The 26080-nt window shown below is 46.5% G+C and overlaps 2 protein-coding genes and 1 long non-coding RNA gene across 10 annotated transcripts in view; 1 reads left to right on the top strand and 2 right to left on the bottom strand.

Moving 5' to 3' along the window:
* Window positions 1–16925, top strand: part of LOC111075510 (sodium channel protein 60E) — a 30953-nt gene extending 14028 nt beyond the window's left edge. The window contains exons 5-29 of one of the 8 annotated variants that reach the window (XM_041592012.1): window positions 11–421; window positions 485–704; window positions 770–904; window positions 974–1706; window positions 1772–1986; window positions 2050–2220; window positions 2289–2482; window positions 2552–2654; window positions 2716–2844; window positions 3857–3871; window positions 4264–4515; window positions 4576–6725; window positions 6786–7113; window positions 7177–7277; window positions 7927–8101; window positions 8213–8509; window positions 8905–9059; window positions 9923–10056; window positions 10145–10814; window positions 10924–11283; window positions 11409–11517; window positions 11589–11770; window positions 12079–12191; window positions 13917–14159; window positions 14238–16925. In XM_041592012.1, the coding sequence (XP_041447946.1) occupies window positions 11–421; window positions 485–704; window positions 770–904; window positions 974–1706; window positions 1772–1986; window positions 2050–2220; window positions 2289–2482; window positions 2552–2654; window positions 2716–2844; window positions 3857–3871; window positions 4264–4515; window positions 4576–6725; window positions 6786–7113; window positions 7177–7277; window positions 7927–8101; window positions 8213–8509; window positions 8905–9059; window positions 9923–10056; window positions 10145–10814; window positions 10924–11283; window positions 11409–11517; window positions 11589–11770; window positions 12079–12191; window positions 13917–14159; window positions 14238–14791 (8149 nt within the window). In that variant the 3' untranslated portion in view covers window positions 14792–16925. Of the gene's footprint in view, window positions 1–10; window positions 422–484; window positions 705–769; window positions 905–973; window positions 1707–1771; window positions 1987–2049; window positions 2221–2288; window positions 2483–2551; window positions 2655–2715; window positions 2845–3856; window positions 3872–4263; window positions 4516–4575; window positions 6726–6785; window positions 7114–7176; window positions 7278–7926; window positions 8102–8212; window positions 8510–8628; window positions 9060–9922; window positions 10057–10144; window positions 10815–10923; window positions 11284–11408; window positions 11518–11588; window positions 11771–12058; window positions 12192–13326; window positions 13446–13916; window positions 14160–14237 lie in introns of those variants that run through there. The other 7 variants (XM_041592013.1, XM_041592011.1, XM_022368833.2 and 4 more) reach the window with 7 other exon arrangements.
* A 1912-nt stretch (window positions 16926–18837) lies between these two features.
* On the bottom strand, window positions 18838–22114 carry LOC111075513 (transient receptor potential cation channel protein painless). Its single transcript, XM_022368836.2, has 3 exons — window positions 21868–22114; window positions 19798–21786; window positions 18838–19723 (listed from the first exon to the last, which is right to left on the bottom strand). Exons 1-3 carry the CDS (start codon window positions 22084–22086, stop codon window positions 19163–19165), a joined length of 2769 nt encoding a protein of 922 aa, XP_022224528.2. The 5' UTR covers window positions 22087–22114; the 3' UTR covers window positions 18838–19162.
* Window positions 22115–23927: 1813 nt separating this feature from the next.
* LOC121403900 lies at window positions 23928–25057 on the bottom strand. Its single transcript, XR_005967544.1, has 3 exons — window positions 24784–25057; window positions 24432–24728; window positions 23928–24377 (listed from the first exon to the last, which is right to left on the bottom strand). It is a non-coding gene; the product is annotated as an uncharacterized LOC121403900 (long non-coding RNA).
* Window positions 25058–26080: the final 1023 nt, after the last annotated feature.

Raw genomic sequence — 26080 nt, forward strand, 5'->3', positions numbered from 1 at the left:
CCACCCCCAGGTACATCTTCCTTGCCATTTACTCCATCGAAATGGTAATCAAAATCATTGCCAAAGGCTTTCTGCTCAACAAGTACACCTATCTGCGCAACCCATGGAATTGGCTGGACTTTGTGGTCATAACTAGTGGCTATGCCACCATTGGCATGGAGGTTGGCAACCTGGCGGGGCTGCGAACCTTTCGCGTGTTGCGCGCCCTCAAGACGGTTTCCATCATGCCCGGACTGAAGACAATTATCAACGCGTTGCTTCACTCCTTCCGTCAACTGGCGGAGGTCATGACGCTCACCATCTTCTGTCTGATGGTCTTTGCCCTCTTTGCACTGCAGGTCTATATGGGCGAGCTGCGCAACAAGTGTGTGCGCCAGGTGCCCTCCGAGTGGACCAACGTCTCCCATCTCGACTGGCATATGTATGTGGGGACTCCCATTTCATGGTTAAATGCGAATGCTAATTGAAAGAATGTCCCTTTCAGGTGGGTCAACGACACGGACAACTGGCTGTACGACGATGAGGAGATGCCCATGCTTTGTGGCAACCTGACGGGCGCCCGTCACTGCCCGCTCGGCTATGTGTGCATCTGCGTCGGCGAGAATCCCAATCATGGCTACACCAACTTTGACAATTTCATGTGGTCGATGCTAACGACCTTTCAGCTGATTACACTGGACTACTGGGAGAACGTCTACAATATGGTCAGTGTAATCTTTGCTTTCATCGTCAGGACGATCTAATCAATGTCCCCTTCCTCCTTCCGCAGGTGCTGGCAACTTGTGGTCCAATGAGTGTCATATTTTTTACGGTGGTTGTGTTTTTTGGCTCATTTTACTTGATCAACCTGATGCTAGCCGTAGTCGCGCTAAGCTACGAGGAGGAGGCGGAGATAACAAACGAGGTGAGTGCCTCTTTGGTGACTCTTTCCCGCGCCCTGATCCTCTCATCGAACCGCTTTATTCTCTTGCAGGAGCGGAAAAAGGACTTGCTGGACCATCGCGAGGATTCCACGTTCAGCTTTGATCCGTCCGTGCTGAATGTGAAGAAATTGAACAAGAACAACAAGAAGAAGATCGACTCCCGGAAGGGCGTCCTCCTGGCCTCGTACAGCAAGAAGAAGACGCGCCGAAAAAAGACCAAAGGCGGAAAAGAAACGAATGGCAATGGGAATGGCAATGGGAACGGAAACGGCAGCAATGGCAATGACAATGATGCCAACAAATCCCATTCCGCAACGCCCAGCCCGGGACCAAGTCCACGTCACAGTGCGACAGAGCGTCCATCGGCCCTCACGCTGCAGGCTCAGAAGCAATACCAGCAGATGGAACAGCAGCAGCATCAGCTGGCCAAGGAGCCCGCGGCTGCTACAGCCAAGAACCGCATTAGCTTCCATGAGGAGCCGCAGAAGAACCCCAATATGCTGTATCCCTCGGACTACAAGGGCCAGCTCATCGCCAGCAGCCGTCAGGCGAGCTCCAATTCGAGTGGCGTCAATCGCGAATCCTCACAGGATGACTCCGGCGTGGTCGACGATCACGAGGAGCAGGATCCGGCCCACGAGCTGGGTCACGTGTCCACCGTGGAGCTGGCCCTATCCCCGCGTGAAGTGCGCCTTATCAAGTGCAACGGGAACATAGCCCGCATAAAGAATCACAATGTTTATGCCCTACATCAGGAGTTTTCCTCGGAGGTGGTGGTTATCGGTGAGTTCTCTCTACGAACTCTTTGTATAATAGAAATTTTAATTGATTTAATTTGCCCCTCTCAGATGATCTTCCCGACCGCAACTGCGATCGCTGTGTCCACTGCTGCGCCGACTACGAGAGCTGGCTGCAGTTCCAGAACTGCCTCTACAAGGTGGTGAGGGATCCACTCTTCGAGCTGGCCATCACGCTGTGCATTGTGCTGAACACCGCCTTCCTGGCCATGGAGCATCACGGCATGAGCGAGAGCTTTCGCAATGCCCTGGATGTGGGAAATAAGGCAAGTGGACCAAGAATCCAAGACCAAATTACTAAATTCACTAAAATCTTTTCTTTTCCACAGGTTTTCACGTCCATTTTCACCTTTGAGTGCATTGTGAAGCTGATGGCCCTGTCCAAGGAATTTTTTCTGTGCGGCTGGAATATATTCGACCTGCTCATTGTCACGGCCAGTCTGCTGGACATCATCTTCGAGCTGGTCGATGGCCTGAGTGTCTTGCGGGGACTGCGACTGGTACTGCGAACCTCCGATATGAAATCGAAATACATAAATTAAATGTCTAACCTTTGCTCCGCTTGCAGCTGCGTGTGCTGAAGCTGGCCCAGTCGTGGACCACAATGAAGGTGCTGCTGAGCATTATCATATCGACAATTGGGGCGCTGGGTAACCTCACGCTGATCTTGGTCATAGTCATCTACATATTTGCCGTCATTGGCATGCAATTGTTCTCCAAAGACTACACGCCCGAAAAGTTTGACCCAGACCCAGTGCCAAGGCAAGACTTGAGCTATTTCTTTACACACTCGTTTATTGTCTTATCTTCGTTTTTGATCTTCGTTTGCAGATGGAACTTCAATGACTTCTTTCACTCATTCATGATGATCTTTCGGATATTGTGCGGGGAATGGATCGAGCCGCTCTGGGACTGTATGCGTGCCGAAGAGGAGGTTTGTAGACAGACAGCTTGGCAAACGGATGCACAGATTGTATACTGATCATATCTTGCAGCAAGGGGCCTCCACATGCTTTGCCATATTTCTGCCAACCTTGGTCATGGGAAACTTCATGGTGCTCAACTTGTTCTTGGCCTTGTTGCTCAACAGCTTCAATTCCGAGGAGCTCAAGTCGAAGAAAGAGGCAAGTCACAGGCTCCGCGCCCGCACCATTTTTTTATGTTTCTAAACGTTTGTGAATGTAAATGTCGTATGTCTTGGTGTGTACCAGCAAAAGTTACTTAAACAATTTAACAACTAAACGTGAATAGCTCCGGAATGGACAGGAGAGGAATCATTTCTCTTCTCGTCATAAAATCCAATCCATTAAAAGAATATTTATGTGTGTTTACTCAGACGAACGCTGGCTAGATCGTTTCCTAAATGTTTTATTTGCACTTTGATGTGATTTCCGGTAACTCTATTTGATCCTTCATCTGTGTGTTTGTGTGTGTGTATGAGTGTGTTATCTTAGCCTTCATCGTATTTATCGCCCGATGGCACCACACAATTGAACCAATTATATCATACACACCATACGATCGGGCACTCCACTCTTCTGTTCGGACAAGCAAATTCTATTCTACGTTTCACTCTTTTGGCCAGAAATTTCCCATTAAAAACCATCACACTCTGCATTACGTTACTAACTGTGCTAAATGTTTGTATTCTACTAAACTTGAAACTAATTTTGATCCTTTAAATAAGACCCAGCACAAGGTTTATTGACTGTTGCCTTTTGCCTCTTGCCTTTTGTTGGGGCTCTACAGTTCGGCTCTGTTCGAATTTTGTTGTTGTGCGTGTGTATGGGGTTTGTTCGGGTCTTTACCATTAACTTTACCATTTCGTATACTGAACAGACCCACATACGCGTACGCGTACTCGTACTTGTACTCTTATCTAGTACCTATCTATGTATGTCTCTTGTCTAAGTATCAATGTTAAAACATTCTATGAAATGCACTGAATAACCTACCTAATCGAATTAACCGAATCTTCTGTTGTCAACTTTGCACCATGCGTTTAATCTTAATCTTAACTACTTACCACACAAAATACACCTACACCCGAAAACCTGAAAACCAAATCCAAAAACTCAAAAAAACTCAAAAAACTGAAACAATTTAAATACACAAAAAAAAAAACACCGTTAACAGATATTCAAGAAGAAGGTAATTTTTACTAACTAAATCATTTTAACTTGCTTTAAACTTGCTTGCTTCGTTTAAGTTAGCCAAACTGTAATCTAAATCCCAACCAAATAAATGTGTATATACTTCTAGAGTAGCCCAAAAGCTGATCAGGCAATATATATATATATATATTATATACCTACAAATATATGTGATAATCTTTTGTGTTGCCTGCCCTTAACCCTTACTTTTGTATGATGTATTGGAACCCCCCAATTCTGATTGTAACTCCATGTCGATGTATCGATGTCGTTGTCTAATCAAAAAATAACCAAACAAAAAAACTCTTGTAGCGAACTCTTTTGTTGCTCTGCCCTGGGTTCGATTTTATTGGCTAATGTGTCCTTTTTGTGTTCTTTCCCCCGATACAGGAGGTGGGCGAGGAGTCCAAGCTGGCGAGGAGTATTGAGCGGGTGCGCGATCTGATAAGGAAGAAGAGGCAGGAGCGCAAGGATCGTAAGGAGCGGAAGTTTGCCGAGAAGTTCCAGCAGATTGTGCTCGAGGCCCAGGCACAGGCTCACGCTCAAAGTCAGGGGCAGGCACAGCTCCATTCCACGGGGGGTATGGAGATGGACAAGTCCAATCTGTTGGCCGAGACCAAGTTCCATAGACTGAGCTACCAGGTGGGTGTCCGGCATTGAACTCTCCTTGCAGCCCGACTAATTGACATTCTTCTCATTCAGGAGTCTATGAATCGGCCTGTCTCGGGCTCGGACTTTGGCTTCCAGATACCCCTGAGGGACGGCCTGCACACAATTGTCGATGGGCTCGAGTACGACGAGGCCTCGGATGTGCCCGAGCAGATCCAGCTGCAGGATCAGCCACTGCCACCAATTACAGACTCGCTGCCGCCCACCTACGAGACGGCCATCATGTCTGCTCACAGCAACAACCTGACTCCGTTCGCCCTGGCGGAGCGACGGCTGCAACACCAGATCTCCTCGGGGGTGAGCACCCAGCAGAACGACTCCAGGGACGAGGCCACCTACACGGAGTCGATCGAGCTGCGTCTTCTGGGCCAGTACAACTCCACGGACACAGATCCCTATGCCAACGATCAGCGAAGCGGCTCCTTTAACCGCGGCGACTCCTTTCAGGACAATTCGTCGCGGCGCTACGGCAGCGAGGAGCACGACGAGGCCTACCTCAAGTACCAGAAGTCGCTGCTGACGCGCTCGCCCAGCTACAGGAAGTCCCTGGACCGGCTCTCCCAGTCCAGCGGCCACTCGCAGCGCTCGCTGCTCAAGTCGGAGGAGGCCGAGATGCGGAGGCACTCGAGTGGCCACTCCCTGAACTCCATATCGATCGAGCAGGACGAGCTGCTCTCTCAGCAGGGGAATCTGCGCGAGGAGCTGCTCAATTGCGAACAGAAGGAGCTCTTTCAGTTCCTGCAGGAGGACGACGAGATGCCGAAGTCCAATCTGAGCTACATCTCGTCGAATCCCATGCGCTCGCGCCGATCTTCCAGCCAGGGACAGCAAGAGAGCGAGGCACTGGCGGAGCACTCGGAATTCGATAACATAATCCAGAGCTTCGAGAAGGAGCTGGAGGAGATCAAGCGCTCGACCACCTCGCTGGAGCGCAAGCTCTCCACCCTGTCAGAGCCCTCGCCGGCGGCCGACGAGGCCACCAAAGCGATCATGGAGCACATTGCCATCATCACGGGCGCCTCAGAGCGCACGACCGCCGATGAGGTTGTGCATCCACTCAATCCCTATGACAGCTACGACCTGTCCAGCGTGCCGAGACGCTCCCATTCCGTCAGCTCCGCCGCCCAGCGCCAGTCCGTGAAGATCAAGCGTCGCAGCCTGGAGAAGCAGCGCAAGATCGACGAGGACTTTAGCATATCGAATGAAATACGCAAAATCTGTGATCAAATCCATGCGCCCTTCGTGGCCATGGAGGCCATGGCAGTGGCAGCCACCAGCCAAGGTCCGGGCGCCAGCCAGTCGCCCTTTACGCGCCGCAAGATCGATCCGTTCACGGTTCAGTTCGATCGCTTCAAGCGGCTGTCGCTGATCGAGCGGCTGGAGGAGCTGCCGGAGGAGGAAAAGCCAATCTCCACGCTGCGCATCGAATCGGAGAAGATGCCGCGCAAGTTTCTCAACAGCGAACAGCTGCGCCTCGACAGTCTCTCGCTCAAGAGCACCAACTCGTACGAGAACCTGCTCATCCAGAAGCAGAAGCTCGTGCTGCCATTGTCCACTGGTGTACCCGCCACGCCACCCACCTCCTTGAAGTCGAGCATTGAGCCACCGACACTGGCGCAAATTTCATCGCTAAAGGCCACGCCCACGCCCCCGCTGGCCGCCCTCACCGAGCACCAGCAGCACTTTCATGCCACGAGCATCCAAACGGGCCCCTCTCATGGTCACGGCCAAAGGCACACCCATGGGTCTAGCCACGGTCACGGTCATGGCCATGGTCACGGCCACGGCCACTCACAAGCACACCCAACGGCTGGGCAGAGGCGACGCCCCATGGAGCATCCACAATCGACTTTAGACAAAGCCGCTTCCTTCCAGTCCGCGCGCACCGAGTCGCACAGCTCGGGCGCCGCCGACAGCAGCTCGGCCCTGGCCCTGGCTCTCGCCCACACCCACAAGACTGAGCAATCCGATCAGCCGGAGAAGGCGGCACAGAAGCCGTCGGCATTCACTCGACTGACCGAAAAACCATGGCATTGTTTGGTTTCCTACGTAGACGACCTCACTGTCGGTGGGAGACGTAACTCGCAGGGCGCTTACAATGATCCCATGACTTTTCCGAGCTGCGGGCAGACGAAGCCGCCGAAGGTGCCAGACGATTGCTTCCCCCAGAAGTGCTACGATCAGTGAGTATTCGAGATTAACCCCCAATTGCAGCATCTTATGCGATTTGCATACTGTGGCAGCTTCTACTTCCGCTGCCCTTGGTTCATGTCCTGCATGGACACGCCGAGCGCCAAGCAGTGGACCCGCATAAGGACGGCTGTCTTGACGGTTGTCGATACTCCGGCCTTTGAGTGGTTTGTGCTAGTGCTGATCTTTGCGTCGAGTATTACGCTCTGCTTCGAGGACATCTACCTGGACAGCAACAAGACGCTGAAGCGCGTGCTCTACTGGACCAACTTCTCCTTCTGCCTGATCTTCGTGGTGGAAATGATACTCAAGTGGCTGGCGCTGGGCTTCTCCAAGTACTTCACGAGCTTCTGGACCATACTGGACTTTATCATTGTGTTTGTGAGTACATCTACTTGAGCACTTTGATGCGCCATCTCTGATCGATATTTTGGTATTCCTCAGGTATCGGTTTTCTCGCTGCTCATTGAAGAGAATGAGAACCTAAAGGTTCTGCGCTCGTTGCGGACCCTGCGTGCCCTGAGACCCCTGAGAGCCATCTCTCGGTAAGTTGACCAGTCAGCTGGTCTAGTATATAGGCCTGCACCACAACCTTCTCAAACATCTGTGCATCCAGTGAAGTAAGAGCTGTCAGCTGTCAGCTGTCCGCTGTCGGCTGTCCACGTAGGCCACTCCACTTCTTTGCCTCTTGCAACTACTACTACTACTGCTACTCGTACTTTCTTGTGTCTCTTACTATTTCTGGGATAAGTCGGTCACAGCCCTCGCTCGATCCGGCTTTCGTCAGAGCTGTGCAGTGTTTAATACAATCTCGTCTTCTTTATGGATTTCGAATAGAAATACGTAGAACACTTTGCATTGCATCCTCCTCGCCTCTGTCTTGTCTGTAGCCTGAAGCCTTTGACTGTCTATCCCCCACCTTCACATAAACTACCTACATACTCGTATATGTATAATCTCTGTATATAAGTTCAAATTTATAATAAGTAGACAATGTACATACTCGTATGCGTAGATAAACCAAACCTACTCGTAACTCGTAATAGTTAGATGAGCATCATTGCAAAAAGAACTCCACTTGTGTGCACCAGAACCGTAACCAATTAGCACCCATTGCCAGATGCAACGACGCGACGAGATCCAGTATCCATCCCAGTAATGATTAGCATTTCATCCATTCCATTTCTATTCCAGGTGGCAAGGAATGCGGATTGTAGTAAACGCTCTCATGTATGCAATACCATCAATTTTCAATGTACTTTTGGTTTGTTTGGTTTTTTGGTTGATCTTCTCAATAATGGGTGTTCAGTTCTTTGGTGGGAAGTTTTTCAAGTGCGTCAATGAAATGGGAGAATTGCTGCCAGTTACTGTGAGTACTCTCAAGGATGAAGGCTGAAGGATGAGCAGGCGGAGGAGGACCTCCACCTGTGCTGTTATGTGCGCCCTTACTGATATTTGCTTCTCCATTCATTGTGTGCAGGAGGTAAACGACAAGTGGGACTGCATCGAGCAGAACTACACGTGGATCAACTCGAAGATCACCTTCGATCATGTGGGCATGGGCTACCTTGCCCTGCTGCAGGTGGCCACCTTCGAGGGCTGGATGGAGGTGATGGCGGATGCCGTGGACGCCCGGGGCGTGGACCTGCAGCCGCAGCGGGAGGCCAATCTCTATGCGTATATTTATTTTGTTATATTTATTGTGTGCGGATCGTTCTTCACACTCAATCTGTTCATTGGAGTTATCATTGATAACTTCAATATGCTCAAGAAGAAGGTAAGTCCATTGGCCTATGGTACATCCGGGCCCCGGCATCTGGGCCGGATCCTTATACCACGTATATCAATCTATGTATATCTTTTGTGTAAATGCATAATCTGTACATACAAACATAGTACATGTATCCATCCATTCGTCACCACCGATCTGTTTGATTGCTATACAATATTCTATTCGTTGCCATCCCGAAAACGCTCCATCAATATGTGTACCCACACCCGATCGATCGATTCTTAATGTATTGCTGATTATGATTATGATAATGATAATGTGTTGCTGATCTGTTGTCTCGAGTTGTATATAGAGCTTAGAGCCTAGAGCGTTACGTTACCTAAATGTGGACTGTATATATATGATTAAATGTTCATTCTATTCTCATCACTTTTATATAGTATGAAGGAGGAGTGTTGGAAATGTTTCTCACCGAATCTCAAAAACACTATTACACGGCTATGAAAAAATTGGGACGAAAGAAACCACAGAAAGTTATTAAGCGACCTATAAATCATTTTTTAGCTATGTTTTATGATTTATCCAATTCGAGAAGGTAAACAAACCATATGATCAAATCCAATTTAAAAACCAGCTCAATCTAAGACCAGCAAATTACGTATCCCTACGAGTATCTTATAGTTTATGCCTACTATTAGTTACTATTACTAACTGTCTCTCTAACTTGTCTCTTGTCTCCTGACTACTCTAAATCTAAATCTAACTTTAACTTTAACTCTAACTTTAACTCTTACTGTAACTGTAACTGTAACTATTAGTTGTCTATACGGTTAGGCGTTCACACAACTCTCGGTTGTTTCTGATTTGGTGATAAAAATCATTTGAACACTTGAAATTCCCAGCATTTTTGATCATCACCAGGGTGTTTGCCGCCTCTTCAGCGATGGAGAACCGGCCAAACACCATCAAAAATGCCTCCTAACTCTCTCTGTATCTCTGTATCCCATATCCCGATGCATAATTCTTTAAGTAATAATTGTAGAGCACCTTTTATTCACTATGATACAACGATACTTGGAATACTTGTTCTATGATACTTCCCCCCAATACCTAATACCTAATACCTTACGCACTCTGGGCATGAGTAGCTGTCCTGGGGCTGTTCGTTCAAGTCATCCGTATGGGCGGGTTGGGTTTTACCTCTCGGTGTGTTTTAAATGGAATCAGCATGTATATACTGTATGTACTACTTAGATTTAGATCTAGTTTACTCTCTCTCTCTCTCTCTCTCTATCTATCTATTAGCAACCCATGGTGCTCCTCCCCCTGCCTGTAAATATCCCATCCCCATTTTTTGTCTGTATCTGTGAGGAGCACCACGACTTCGGCTCAACCGAAGCTTCTACTTCGATGACTAAAATTAATGAATCTCTGTGGTGTCTCTCTGACGATGTGCAGGTTCGAGATTGCGATCTTTGTACTGATTTTTCTCAACATGCTTACCATGGGCATCGAGCACTACGATCAACCACATGCGGTCTTCTTCATCCTGGAAGTGAGCAACGCCTTCTTCACCACGGTCTTTGGTCTGGGTAAGGGAGCGGGCAGGAAACCAGCAAGGGGAAAACTGGGAGCCATTGCTAATCTATCATCCTCTGGCTAATCTGTTTCTTCCCGCAGAGGCCATTGTCAAGATTGTGGGACTGCGGTATCATTACTTCACGGTGCCATGGAACGTCTTCGACTTCCTGCTGGTGCTGGCCTCCATTTTCGGCATTCTGATGGAGGACATCATGATCGACCTGCCGATCAGTCCGACGCTACTGCGCGTAGTCCGAGTGTTCCGTATTGGGCGCATCCTGCGCCTGATCAAAGCGGCCAAGGGCATAAGGAAGCTGCTGTTCGCCCTGGTGGTGTCGCTGCCGGCTCTCTTCAACATTGGAGCCTTGCTGGGACTGATTACCTTCATCTATGCCATACTGGGCATGTCGCTCTTTGGCCACGTGAAGCTGCAGGGCGCCTTGGACGACATGGTGAACTTCCAGACCTTCGGGCGGAGCATGCAGCTGCTGTTTCGCTTGATGACATCGGCCGGATGGAACGACGTGCTCGAGTCGCTGATGATCCAGCCGCCCGACTGCGATCCCTTCTTCAACCGCCAGACAAATGGCGACTGCGGCCACCCTCTGCTGGCCATTACCTACTTTACGAGCTTCATCATTATCAGCTACATGATCGTGATCAACATGTACATTGCCATCATTCTGGAGAACTTCAACCAGGCGCACCAGGAGGAGGAGATCGGGATTGTCGAAGACGACTTGGAGATGTTTTACATACGCTGGTCCAAGTAGGTGTTTCCCCCCCACTAGAGTAGCAGGAGAGCAGCTTTAATTGCGCCTAGATGGGAGAGAGAGAGCGATGTTGATTAATGGAATTCGCCATTGATTTAATTTCAGATATGATCCACATGCCACCCAGTTTATACACTTCTCGCAACTGTCCGATTTTATTGCCTCTCTCGATCCACCATTGGGCATCTCGAAGCCCAATAATGTCGCTCTAGTGTCATTTAATCTGCCCATCTCTAAGGGTAATAAAATACACTGTCTCGATATTTTGCACGCGCTCGTGAAGCACGTGCTAGGTCATGTCGAGGAGACCGATAACTTCAAACAGTTGCAGGAACAAATGGATGTCAAGTTCAAGAAACAGTTTCCAACGCGCAAAGAATTGGAAATTGTTTCGTCGACGCGGATCTGGAAGCGCCAGGAAAGGGCGGCCAAGACCATACAGACCGGCTGGAAGGACTATTTGCGGTACTACACCCCACACCACAACTCCAGTGCAAACCTCTACACTGAACACTCTTTAATTTATCTAACAATTCGTGTTCGTATGATATGTATACCGCTAACGCCTGCCTTGTGGTGTCTCTTCACAGGCGCAAGAATGAAAAGGAGCGCTCCAATTCCGGCGACAGTGCCACACAAAACTCCAGCCCCGGAGGATGGCAATCGAAGCTCTCGGCTCTAAACTTTTTCCACCTGCAGGTGAGTCGCCAGCACATTTTTTATTTGTACATATATTTATATATTATATTATATTTATATTTATATTGCAGGTTAGTCGTCGGGGCACCGCCTGCTCCAGTCGTGCCTCATCGCGAAAGTCTTCGCGTGCCTCTGACGGATCCGATCTGAGTGAATTAGCCGGGCCCTGGCTGAATCTGCCGCTGATGCTCGTCTCGGGGGCCGATGATGTCGTCAAGGATATCAAGCAGCAGGGCGACGAGATGGGCAAACGGTAGTTATCACCAGTTCCACCCACACACACACTGCATCCACACAGACACACAAACACACACTCAGACACACACACACACACACAGAGAAATTCCATATATATGTGTATGTGTATCCATGGCTGCGATGAATTTGAAATGCAATTTTTAGACGAATACGAAATTGAAAGGCTTTCCATGCTCATGCCGCCTTCCAACCATGCAACAACCATGCAACCAGATAACCAAATAACCAGACAACATACCCGTCGATCCATGCTCGATAAATTTAATGTTTTGTGTGTCCACAGTGTACCTATATGAACTTAAGCCCTATTTCTAGCATATCCTCTTGTATCTCCCTAAACTATGAGTCCCTGCTCGCAGATATGGTCACAGCGGTACTCAGAAGTGACTCCCAGCCTAGTGGCTTGAATTACCTAGGTAAAGGCTCAAGCTCAATCACTCCTATCCTATCCAATCCTATAATAGCTGCTTAGCTTAGCTTAGCTTAGCTAGCAAAAACCCCACAAAACGTACAGTCTTTAAAAACCAAAAAAACAACAATCAGAAAACAATCAGATCTACTCAACCAAATAAGCAATATGCAATCTTACAAATCTTACCAACTCTCTTTAGTTCTCGTCTGCAACTCACTCATATTTGTTATATACTCTGGCTACATTATGTATAAGTATATGTATTGACTCCACTATCCAGTACTCGTACCAGTCGACTGCTCCAAAATGTATCTTATCTAGTTTCTCCATCCAAACTCCAAACTTCAAACTCGACTCAAGCTATATTCAGATCATTAAAGCGAACGCAAAGACTATGTCAAATACTCATTAGCCGCTCTCTACAACAACAACTAACTAGCTATTCAACAATTTTCCTATCTGAACTATCTGAACAACAATTTGTAATGCAGTTTAAATATACAAATTTGTGTATATTATTCCGAATATGTATTTGATTTGTAAGTAGTGGCCCAACCGGAAATCGTTGAACTTGTAGATGAACCCCTCCCACCTACGACCTCACCCGACTCCGACTCGCTCTCTATGGCATCGAGAATGCGCAATTTGAGTTGATTTTTATTGGTTGCCTGCCCTTAAATAGATTCCTAGTTATTCCTAGTTTTGCTAAGTATTTTCAGTTGATTTGATTGTAGCAGCATTGATACGTACCAAACCATCCAAACTCACCAGGTAAATTCGGAATTATGGAGCTCTGAAAACCCGTAGAACAACCTCCAACCCCCACCCCACCCATCCAAGTTCATGCCTAATGATGTACAGCTCAACAACTATTTTCTCCTATGTAATATCGTCGAAAAATTGCAGAAAAAAGAATGCCACGAAACAATGGCTCTCCTGATCTATAGCTATAAGGAATCCCACTATAATCTAATCTAATCTAATCTACCCATACCCGTACCCGTACCCAAACATTCTACACACATTCTCTCACATCTGAAATCTCCACATCCAAATCGAAACCAGATCAAATGACAAACTCATGTTTATGATTGTTACTATTACTGCTATTTCAACTACTTAACTATTACTATTATTAGCGGTAGCATATTTGTGGAAGCGCCTAGAGCAAGTCGTCGCCGAAGCTTTTATAATTTCTTTTTGCGTCATCAGGATGCTGTCGATGACAGCTTAACCTCACCTTCAGTACATAGAAAAAGTAATTATTGACAAGTGCCTTATCACCCAGCCACCCACCAATCCACTCCACTCCACTCCACTCCACTCAGTTAATCATTCACGTTCTGCTATTTGTAAATATTCTCTCTGTACATAGCCATTGATAACCACTGAAACGACAGCACCTTGAACCATTCAACCACTGCACCTGAATCTCAATCTCAATCCAAGCATCAATCGAGATCATATCCATTTATGGCTTATACTTCTCATTGAAACCAATCTGTTAACGCTCCACCGATAATTATCAGTTTTTCCTTCATACTCTATATATACGCTCGCTCTCGCTCTCTCTCTCTCTCTCTGACATATATAACTCTCTATATGTATTCGTTACTGTAATTGTATCTGTATTTAACCTATCCACACAACCTATTTGTTTTGTATTATTCTGTGCGTTGTGCCACACCACAATTGTCAAACACTAATGCGTGCCTTTCACCCACAACAGCCGCTATAAATACCACGACCAACACAACCACCTCAGCCTCTGTCTCCGTCAGCGCCTCTGGTGCGGCCTCCGCCACCGCCACTGCGACAGCAGCATCCGCCACCGACAGCGACAGACAACAGGTGGTGGGGGGGCCGGTTAACTCACGTAAGCGCGCCTCTAGTTTCATACGCAAGAAACCCCCCCTCGAAAGAGGTTTGTCAGCACAAAGCGCTTTAAGAGTTAACAAGAACGCTTTTGTCTGTATGTGTAATTTGTACTTGAGCTTCCCGCCCCGAGAGCACTCCCCACTAAAGTCGTCGTCTTTTACCAAACTTCCAGCGGAGGGTCCTGCCCCCGAGGTGATCGTCACGCGGCCATCGCCGGATCAGCAGACGCATCCGCACATGCATGCCATCGGCCTGCGGCCGGACAATGCCACATTGGTCCATGTGCTGGTGCACCGCGAGAGCGAGGAGTACAAGGAGGAGGACGAGGGCAGCCTCTCCTCCACGGGCAATGGCAATGGGCACGACAAGCCCAAGCCGCCGCATATACGCATCAGCGCGGGCTCGTCGGAAAGCGCCATGGACACGTCCCTGATGCCCAGCGTGCAGATAATGGTGGACAGTCCCAAGGAGCCGCCACGCGGCGATTTCAGCACGGAATTGGCTGCTACACCCACAGCCACAACGATCGGTGTCGAGGTGGATCCCTCTCCCATCGATGTGAATGTGCAGGGGGACACATCGCAGGTGTTCTACGACTACAATCCCGACAAAGCCACTGGCAACGAAATTGTCGAGATGGACACACTCACAGAGGATGAGGAGCCGACATTAGCAACAAGAGAAAGCGAAGCACATGCACTTCCAGCCGAGGATCGGCAGAGATGACCTTTGGCCAACAGTCGGCAGCAGGATTCCAGCAGCAGCAGCAGCAGCAGTAGCACCAGCAGCAGGATCAGTGCCTGCTCCTCATCAACAACATCAACATCCTCGGCTGTCGCTGGTCGGCGTCCAAGTTGACAACCTCCGGCCTGAGCGCAAGTCCGATGCCGATTCCTGTGTGCATTTCTCTCAGAACTTGTAGTTTCTTAGGCTTAGGCTTAGGCTTAGGCATAGGCGGGGTCGGGGTGCCCCTTTGTTATCATAGTCGATTACCTATATACATATATATATATATTAGTCGCTTTATACGATATATACACATATACAGATACATATACATATACGGAACTATCCAAATTTATATACAAAATATCAATCTACAATCTACGCTGGCCAGATGGAGGATGGAGGAGGTGGAGAAGAAATCAATATTAAACTCTGTGTTAACAAAAACGTGCATTAAAAAATACCGTACACTGTGTACACACGTATAGTACGCGAATCAAATCAAAAACGAAAAAACAAAAAAAAACAAAACAAAAATCCGAATAAGAATCAGAATCATAGAATAACTTATCACAATCAGAATCCGAATCGGTATCGGAGAAAAGGGCATGTCAAAACTTGTCAATAGCTTACCGGGCCGTTCGGTTCTTAGTCGTAGTCATATCGGGGTACTTTCTTGGATATTTTCGAAGGTTGTCTTACAAAGAGATTGGAATTACATGCATACACACATCTATACACACATTTATACATACATACATATGTAACTAACTATCGCGGTCAGATCTAGGCTCATGACAGTAGATTTATTTTCTCAATTATCGATACATATGGAATATATTTTGTACATATGCCAAAGGAAGTATTTTAAACTAATGAGCTAATATACTATACTTACTTATAGAGATAGGGGATAGATAACGATAACCTTTACATAGCGTACGCCGTACGAGGTCTTAACATACGTACATATAACATTAGTTAGTGCAAATTTAATGAAATATTTATAAAGGTTTTTCGTTACGACTACGATAACGCATACAATTACCGATTATCGATTATCGATTACCAATACGATTACGATAGCGCTAGCGATAACTATAAACGATTATTATCCATTACCGATTGTTCGAAGTACAAAAGCGAAGTATTAGTAGATTTGATTATTATGTATTGTGCATACATACATACATACATACGAGTATCTGGTTATCCACATCCACACCTTGATGGTACCCGTACACACATGTCTCTCTATCCATCTCTCTTCTTCAGCATTCTTCAGTAATAACATAAGCCAAAGAACAATGTCAAGTGAATCCAATCTTAAGCCCAATCGGGTAATTAAATATGTACTACTATCCAGCAAGCCAGCACCAGAATCGAAAGCGAACCAAACAAAACCAAACCAAAACAAACCAAAACAAACCGAAATCAATCAGCAATCAGCCAGATGAAGCGCAGTCCTACCTAACGAATAACTTTTATTGTTGTGAACTAATGATTAGTTAATTTATTATATGATTTAGAGTAGCTTAAATCAAAACCAAGTTGCAACAATTGTGGTCTCCTATGAAACAAAAGAACAAAACAAACCAGTAAGCTTCCACAATAACTCTATTTTAACATAATGATTTACACTTTACACCTATGTACATGTACGTGACTTCTTTGTACAACTTTGATGGGGGTTTTGTTTTTAAGTCGTTGGGGCCCTGGGCCCAAGAAGTTTCCAAGAAACTTGTCGTGTTTTTGTTACATTTTAAGTGTTGTCCTCTCGCTCTTAAGTCGTCATTGTGATCGCATTAAGTTTACACATCGAACAGGAGGAGTTTTTTGGGGTATGATTATTAACGATTAACGATTATTATGTATATACATACGAGGAAAACCGAAACCGAAGTACACCAGCAGCCAACAAAGCAGCAGCGCACACTCCACTCCACTCGACTTAACTCTAATCTTACTCTCAATCTATTTTCGAAACCTAACAACAGACAATCAGACAGCGATTGATAGTAAATTGAAATTCTATGGTACCAACTAAATCGTTTTCTCCAAGAACAAACAAAATAACGTACACACAACAAATTAATTGTGATTTTAACTGCAATTTTTACACAGAAAACAAAACAAAACATAAACAAAACTGAAACAAAAGCAAAAAAAAAAAAAAAACAAAAACATAAAAACCAAACTAAAATCATAATTTTTAATTCGAAATGTTAACAGAGATAAATGAAATATGAAAATGTGAAAAAAATAACCGAAAGTAAAAGAAAACCAAAAACCAACAACAGACAGAAACCAAACACTCGTCAATTAAGTGATATTTAATATTGGTACATTGCCTAACAGTTGCAAGGATTATATATTGTATGACATAGGATTTACAATATTTAGTACTCGTATTCGATTGTACATAAACGATAACCGATAATGATTAACGGTAACGAAATAGCAATAGAACCTCTCATCCGAATCATCAAAGAAATTGACAAACCCAAACCAAAAGGATGCTTTAATTTGAGTTATCTTTCAAATAATAATCGCTTCAAACGATATATACTTACGATTAGTCAGCGACGCTAGACAAGCCGAGCCGAGCCGAGCCGATGCAATGTTGTGGGAGGTTTAATTTAGTCATAGAGTATAACGACAATAAAATGAATGAGGCATATTCAATTATATAGACATCGTTACCAAAAACCGAAACCAACTCAAATGAACAGAGATCAGAGATCAGGCCATAAATACAGAGCAGCAACAGAAAGTGAACAGAATAATGATGATTAACAAATTTAGATATTTGATATTCGAATCGAATCGAATCGTACTCGTAATCACAGTAGATAATGCTTTGATCCCATTCAAGCCGAGTCAAGAACCAAATCAATCGAGCAAATGCAGAAATGCAGCAGGCAGAAATTGAAACAGAACCGAGTCCTATGCATTTAAAGCTCATGGCACCCGCAGCAAAAGTAGCAGCAGCAGGAACAGAAGCCCCTAGTCGCACATCAGCAATAGGAGACGAGACGGATTAGGGGCTGATTACGTATAGTACATACAGATATACCTATAGTTAGCAATACTGCTGGTTTGATTAGGCATGCCTTACAGAATACACGATTTTATTTATATATACATATTGTTGAGATTAAAGTATATATGGATATGGATGATGGATGATGGAGAGGTATCGAGACGTTTCAGCGGATGGAAAAAGGACAGATAAAAAGGGGAACAGAGGAACACAAAGAAACAGCAATAAAGATAAATATTTAATACGTACAGAAAATGGAAAACAATAGCCATGGCAGAAGGCGTACAATTGTTTAACATAATCTGAGAACTAAGTCAATTATTTTGATTTGCCGCCTTATTGGTCGTCCTAGTCCTAGCCCTAGTCCTTAAACCGCAGTAACAGTAACAGCTGCCCAGTATGGCATAATCAAAAATCAATTAAATATTACCAAAAACTAAAAGAGACAATGCATAGTTTTATATAATAATTCCTATTCTAGCTTAGCTTAAACCATTGCCTGCGGTCCACTCGCTCCCCTGGCCCACACGCTCCACCGGATCAAATCAAAATTTCCGCTTAATTTGTCTCTTTCAAAACTGTGCGATAATTGGGCAGCAAATTGTTAACAAATTATTGCCGCGCATGGTTTGCATTTGCATAAATTTCCATTTGGATTTTCATTGCCATTGACTGCCTCGTTAGCTTAGCTTAGCCCCCCCTTAGACCCATCAATTTTTGATTGATTTGATCCGCTACGCTCCGCAGTTCTGCTAAACATTAATTTATAAAATAAAACAAAACTAAAGATATACAAAAAGGGTAATAAGAGAGTAACGCAAAAGATTAAGAACCATTAACCATAATAAGAGTGTGTGGGTAAACAACACACACACACACACACACATTTTGAACCGAATCATATCAAATGCAAAAACAAAAGGAAAACAAAAGGATAAACGGAAAACCAATTAATGATAATAATTATAATAATAACGAAAAAGAAAGTAAAAGAAAAAGAAATGAAAATTCAAGAATGCATAAATCTAACATTTGCAATTACATACAAAATATTTACTCGGGTACAAAATGGTACGGTACAGTAAAGACATTCGTTTATACAATATTTACTGTCTATATAACCATTATATACTACTTATGTACTTACTGACAACAAATTATTAAGGGTTTTGTTCAATTTCATTATTCGTATGTTAATAAAAACAATTTCTGACTTAAACTTACACTTCGAGTCTGCTCTGAATACGGATTAAATGCTCGGCTAAGCGATAATTAGTCGTTAAATAAATACTATAGCTTAGGCAACCCCTGCACTGGTGCCTCGTGCTTCAAGTGCGCTCCTGTAGCACTTGCAGCAGATGGTCCAGCTTCTGTTCGATGAACTGCAAATTCTCCAACTTATGCTCGATGATCTGCAGCCGTCGATCGCTGATCTGGTCCCGCTGGCGCCGCTGTTCCGCATTGGACTTCTGATCGATGACGGCCAGCGCGAGCTTCACGGTCCGGCCATCGATCTGGGAGCACTTGCCGGTCAGCACGGAGCAGCAGCAGGGCATCAGCCTCAGCGGCGGATCAAGCAGCTTCTTCTGCGTGGCGCTCGTGGGCAGCTGCTGGAAGCTGGCCGGGCTCTTGCCATTCAGAGGCTGCAGCTCGAAGCCATCGCTCATGGGTATCAGCACCTTGTTGCCGTCGTTGGGCAGCACTGAGATCTGGCGAAGGCTCAGGTAGTTCGGGTAGATGTTCATCAATCGCTGGCAGATGCTGCGGAAGGGTTCGCTGCCCACAATGAAGCCAGCGTGTCCATCCCGGCCAGTGAGAACTTGCTCGTAGCGGGTCAGCAGATTGGTGCGTACGATGGCGCCGTTCAGTTCCGCCTGTGCTTTGATGGCCTGTGGGAGATGGAATAAATTGGACACAGTTAAATAAAGCCGGAGAAGAAGAGGAAATATATATGTAAGCCCACCTGAGTGTCGCTCACAGCCAGACCATTCAGCAGATTGAACAGCACAATGGTCATAAAGAACACAAAGAGCAGGAATATCAGATAGGTGTAGACGCTATCAAACTTAATGTCTCCGGCATCAAACTCTCCCGTGAGCATCACAATCGTCTTGATCAGCGCCTCGATGGGCACCGAGAAGGTGTTGAAGTGCCCATCGTCCTCTCCCTCCTTTACGGGCTCTGGCGGGCTGTCCTTCTGGTCCACCTGGGGCTTACCAAACAGTATGTAGAAGCACAGACTGAACGTGAGCACAAAGATCGAGTAGAGGGCAAAACTCTTGATGAAACTGCTGGAGACGGCGCGGAGCATCAGCATGTGCGTCGAAATGGAGAGTACTGGCAGGGAGCCCACCAGCAGGCAGAACTCCAGGGACACCAGCAGAATGGTGAAGACGGCCAGAACGCGTTGCGTCTCCTTGTCGTAGCTGGCCTCCATGCAGGTGAGGATCGACAGGACGATGAGAGCCACCTCCATCAGGTTGGTGATGGACCAGAAGTGCAGCAGCGGCGACATGGCAAACTGTATCACCTCTCGGATGATCAGATACACAATTCCTATCCAGGAGAACAGTCCGAAGAGGGCAGTCAGGGCCGTGTGGTCACTCTCATGGAACTTGAGGAGCGTGTGCGTGATGATGGAGGCGGTGAAGAGGGAGTAGAGCAGGAAGTTCAGATAGAAGATCACCGAGAGGCGGTGCCACTTGAGGAAGAGGAAGCTCGAGATCAGCGGATGCTGCAGCAGGTGGCGCAGCTCCTTGGTTTCGGCAATGTACGCGATGGGCGTCATCTCGTCCTGCAGCTGGTGGGGATGGGCAATGGTCGACTGCCCCGACTCCCGCTCCCGTCGCATCAGATTCTTATAGTTGATGACGATCTCGAAGCCCTGGTCACCGGGCTTCTCCCCGTTGGTGGTGATGCAGGAATCGAAGTGCTCCTCCAGCACTTTCGGGTCCATCTCCTGTATGGGCAGCTCCCCGAACGCGCTCCTGGCCCCGATGTACGCTCCCTGGCGTAGCAGCTCCTGCGCCACCTTTGTGTTGCGATACTTGACCGCATAGGAGAGAGGCACCTGGCCACCCTTGTCCGCCTCGTTGATGTCCACACGATCGCTCTCGAGCAGCAGCTGGAAGCAGCGCTGATGGTCGCAGAAGTCGTCCAGCGGCTGCTCATCCAGGCGACTGATCACCGCGTTCAGCAGCTTGGAATTCGAGGTAAGCCTCAGCTGCGGATGCTTCAGAAGCTTCTCCAGCGCCCTGTGGTTGCCCCAGATCACGGCCAGCTCCACGGGGCTGGTGGCATTCAGTTTCGTCGGATTGATGTTGATGCCCGTTTCGAGGATGGCCTCGAGGGCTCGCTGCTTGCCCCGCTTGATACTCTCCACCAGGAGCGACAGATACTCCTCCTGGTTGGCGTTGCGCTGGTTGTCCGCGTTCCCGCTGAGGTTCTGGTGATACTCTGCGAACTGCTGCTCAAACTGGGTCTCGTCCCCATCACGCAGCGTGCGCAGGAGTCGCTCGCAGTCGATCTCTGCGCCGGCCTCGCGCATCTCTGGCAATTGCAGGTCCGGGTACTGATCCTTCAGCATCTGGCGCACCTGCCCGTTCCGATAGCTGTCAATGTCCAGCTGGGGTTGGGTCAGGAACAGCCGGATCAGCTCCTGCTTGGTTCCGGCCTCAATCTTCCTGTTCTTCAGCACATGGTGGAGGGGCGTGAACTCGCCCTGATCCACCACATTGGGAGAGGCGCCGTACTCGAGCAGCAGTTGGATGCAGGAGCCCACCTGTGAGGCATTCTCCGCTGTGAGGTTCTTGGCCAGCGAGTTGAGGGGCGTCAACTGGCCGTACTTGCGGTCCACCTGGACTCCCCCGTGGCGCAGCAGCACGGCCAGATTCGATGGATCCCGCGAGTCTGCGGCATAGCTAATGGCAGCCTTGTTAAGCTTTTGATTTATCTGTGCGGGCGATCAAAGTTCGAGGAGTCTCTTAGCAGAAGAAGATGGGGAATGGCGGACCATGGAGAATGGGCAACTTACATAGTTCACATTGCAGCCGTGCGAGAGGCAGGCCTCGATAAACTGTGCGCACTCCGGCGTGGAGAGCGCCTTCTCGTAGAGGGTCGTGTGTCGTTCGTCCGGCAGATTCGCCTGGGCACCGTTGTCCAGGGCCGTGTGAAATTCCCGTATGTCCCGCTTGGCCAGCGCTGCGCTCAGCTGTCCCTGCGGATCGATGAAACCGCAGTTGTTCAAGTCCATTCTGCTGTCTGCAAAGAGTCGAGTGGGAATGCGGCGGATGAGCAATGTCTATGTGGGCTTTTGGTTAATCTTAGCCAACCCACGCTGCGTATGAGTAACTTCTGATGCCAATTCTATGGAAATGATGCCAGAACCCGCATTGCTCGCGCTCTGCTCTGGTCACTGGAGGGTCAGACAACGGACGGTGTCTGGCTAGACCTTGAAATGGCCAAAACAAAAGCATGAGAGTGGACCGACAGCGACCCCCGCAACAAACGGCATTTGACAACGCTTCATGCTACGATGATTTTCACACAAATGACTATCTGTCTGTCTGTCTGTCTGTCTGTTTGTCCATGGAGCTGGCTAGCAGCTGGTGGCGGAGCTGGCCACAGCTGAAAGCTGCCCCACAGGTTTCTCGAAAAACAAAAACCAAAATCTTCGTTTTGGGGGCAATTAAAGAAAGCGTCTTTAAGTGCTTTCTGTGGTACAGACCTACAGACTTAATTTGCCCTCCCGTGTAGTTATTAAATCATAACAATACATACACAGCTGCGGACAAGACAAGGTCTGAGAAGGTACTTAGGGAGGAGTGGCTTGATTGGTCAAAGTGATCTACAAATTTGAATCAAGTTTGGGGCTCGCAGTTTTTGGGATATCAAAATTTAACGATCATAAAGAATAATCATAAAATAATCGACACATCAATATCAATTAGCAATCAATTGGTTACGCTTTATGCTTTGAATACTGTTCCGAATGGAGCTTTAGATAAGGCCCTGGGGGAGTGCTGAAATCTTGCGATTTATAGGCGGCTTTTTTCGTAAATTTCAAGGCGGCTTCTTCTGTGGGATCGATCTCCAGCCGCCAGCTCAACTTATTCTCCTCTCTGCCCTGCTCTGTTCTGTTCTGTTCCGTTCTGTGCTGTCTGCTTTGATGCTTGAAATGTGTGAGAAATCGGCTAATCACACATGAGATTTGGCTAATTTGAATATTCCCCCACTGATTGTTTATCAATAGCCCAAGAATTGGTAATCAGGAAACATCGTCTCCACTCCATTGTAGGTAGCTCTTTGGCTAATGTTGTTTTAGTATGCAAACATAAACGGCGCCCCTGGTGGGCAAAATTTGTCGTTGATAAGATAAACGGAATCGCACAATCACCTTCCTTAATTGGCCCTTTATTTGGTCTTGACTTGTTCTCCCATCCAACCAACCGCTTGCCCACTCTGCTATTTGTTTGCCCACCTGAGTACGAGTGCGAGTATTTGCCCAAGCAATTGACAAACAGCCAGCCTCATTGTTTGCCCCTGCTGAAGCTCGACCCAAAGTCTTGCTTAGTCTTCGGTTGACAGAATGGCGCAATAAAATAACTCGCAATAATTAACAGAAAACTTAAAACGATTTTCAAAAGTGAGTAATTCCTCTCTCATTCGCATCTGAACCAGGAAAATAAGAGCACTGCTTGAAGAAATATTGATGTAATACCATCAATACTTTTTGGAAAAAGCTTTGCCGCCGATTTCGCAATATTTGTGGCACTTAAACATTTGCATCATCTACGGAAACCCGTCGAAATCGCAGAGTATCCGGAGGCTGGAGGCTGGAGGCTGGAGTGGAATGCAATCACAGCCTGTCAGAAGAAACCCGTTGATCAGGTTTGCAAGGGAAATGCAGCAAAAAAAAAGAGTATGGAAATAATTGCAGTCAACGGAAGTCTTGCACAACTCTCAGCTGCAGACAACAAATCGGGGATATAAATATCACGAGAAGTTTAATGATTGTCAGCATTTTTATGCCCCCCCGCCCCCTTCTCGTGAAGCTCACAGATATGTATACTATAACACTGGTGAAAAAAAGTAATCGTACTGAGCAAAAAGTGTGTCAAAAAGGAAACGGAAAGCCAAAAAGTTCTTATCCACATTATAAGGCTGATTATTTCGAGTTTTATATAAAAATAGTAATACGATTATTTTCGACGTTCCATTTTTCTCTGAGTGAACATATACTCGCATTTATATATAACCTATCAGCCCTGTTCTCCTTAGTCTTCTGGAGGAACATCTGGAACTTGGAAACAGAGCTGGAGCCCCTGAAATTTTCCCAACAAAATTAGCTCTGACTGCCCGATCGAATCGTCTGCTACAGTTCTTTGTGCTGCTGAATAGCTGCAAAAGTAAAATCAGCAAATGACAACACTTCGGAAAGAGGAAGTAGCACGGGGGTCGTGATTAATGTAAAGTTCTTCACACGATAAGCTATAAATGCATATATGTTCAGCTGCACAGGATCAGCTGCATTTCTTCGTCCGTCTGTCAAGAATTTATATATAAATGTATTCTCATACACTGCTATACAATTCTCACATGATACGAGTCTTTTATCATACCCTTCCCGAATACGTGACGTGATCCGATCCGATCCGATCCGATCGAGTGCTGAAATTTCGGATCGTGAGACCCTCTAGCAGTCGTGTCGTGGGAGGAGGAGATCAGAGTAAACACTAAACTAATTTACTTGTCCATAAAGTTTGTTTATTGGCAAACTGTGCTCGGATTGTTTATTCAATTTATGGCATTATTTTTATGCATTCTCAGCGTTTTTGTTGCACTTAATGAACAACAGACACGGCGGTGGTCTGGTGTTTACACTTGGCATTAAGACTGGAAAAACAAAGGAAATAGCCAGAAATTCCAGTACGAAGAAAAAAGTACCTACTTGGGAGTGGCAGAAGAAACTACAATCTTGATCTACAATTGAAGTTTTTTGCTTGGAGTGAAACGCAGCCCCCGAAATTGTCATCATAAAAACTTCATAATTAAGATGAATGCGTGCGAGAGATGGGGCTGGAGCTGAGCCCAAGCATGACTTCATGCTGAACTGCCTCCGAGTGGCATCCGCAGAAACACACAAAAATAAAAATTAAAAAAAAACAGCAACGAAATATAGTTGTATACAAGAAATGAAATGTTTAGCTGGCAACAAAATACTGACAGCTCACAAACACATGGACACATGCTTAACTTAACTAAAGTGGATACACACACACACACACACACATGGATCGCACATGCACGAGTATATATGTATGCTCTATATTGGGTATGGTATATACTACTCGTACTCGCTGTGCACTTGATAAACAATTGGCTGGCCTACATCATGTACTCGAACAACACACAACAAAAGATTTGAGAGGCGAGTGCAAGAGTGGGGGGATGTCAGTCAGTGCCCCGCACGTTTCGATAATTTCGAATCATTTAATTAAGTCCAGGCGTGGCAGCAGTCCACTGCTGATTTTCACGATTCTCCCCGGAACTTTCAATTAATCGAGAAGCCCAGGAGCCCTGAAAGATTCCCGAAAAACTAATTTAAGATCACTTTGATTTACAGTACTCGTAGTGCACCCCTTCTGGGACTACGCCCTTGTGCGCCTCGCTATACGTAGAAAACGAATAAACAAAAAAAAAAGCTTTGTGGGCGGAGCCAAATCGGCAAACGAATGAATCCAGCCAACGGTTTGGGCAGTCGGTCGTCGTATATGGGGAGGGAGAATTGGGACCGGACCCTGCCACTCGTCTCTCCACATATCGCCTAATCGATGGATTATTTAATTGTAATTGGTAATAAAAAATGCAAATTCAGCTCTCGGTACATGTGTAATGTGAGGTATGGCATGGTATGGGAGGACGGAAGCATTTGACGCCGAAAGTACATGCAAATGAAGCGAGGCTTGGATTACTCCTGAACTCGATTGGGTAAACATGGAACTCCATTTACCGCCTGTTGCACACAATCTGAGGGTACCGACTGACGGTCAGACACGAGTACTTCGTTTATTTCTTCATTATTTTATTATTTTCTTGAAAGAAACCATAGCACAGCACAATAAACACTTGAGAGAATGGGCCACCGCCACCGCGTTGCCTTTTAGGGCACATCAAAAAAGTGATCGTGACCATTGCCGGCCCACATTAGAAAATCGTTTTTCGAAAACTTCGTTCTGGCGATGATG

Source organism: Drosophila obscura, unplaced genomic scaffold (genome assembly GCF_018151105.1).
Source record: "Drosophila obscura isolate BZ-5 IFL unplaced genomic scaffold, ASM1815110v1 contig_17, whole genome shotgun sequence".
In the NCBI taxonomy this organism is placed as follows: domain Eukaryota; kingdom Metazoa; phylum Arthropoda; class Insecta; order Diptera; family Drosophilidae; genus Drosophila; species Drosophila obscura.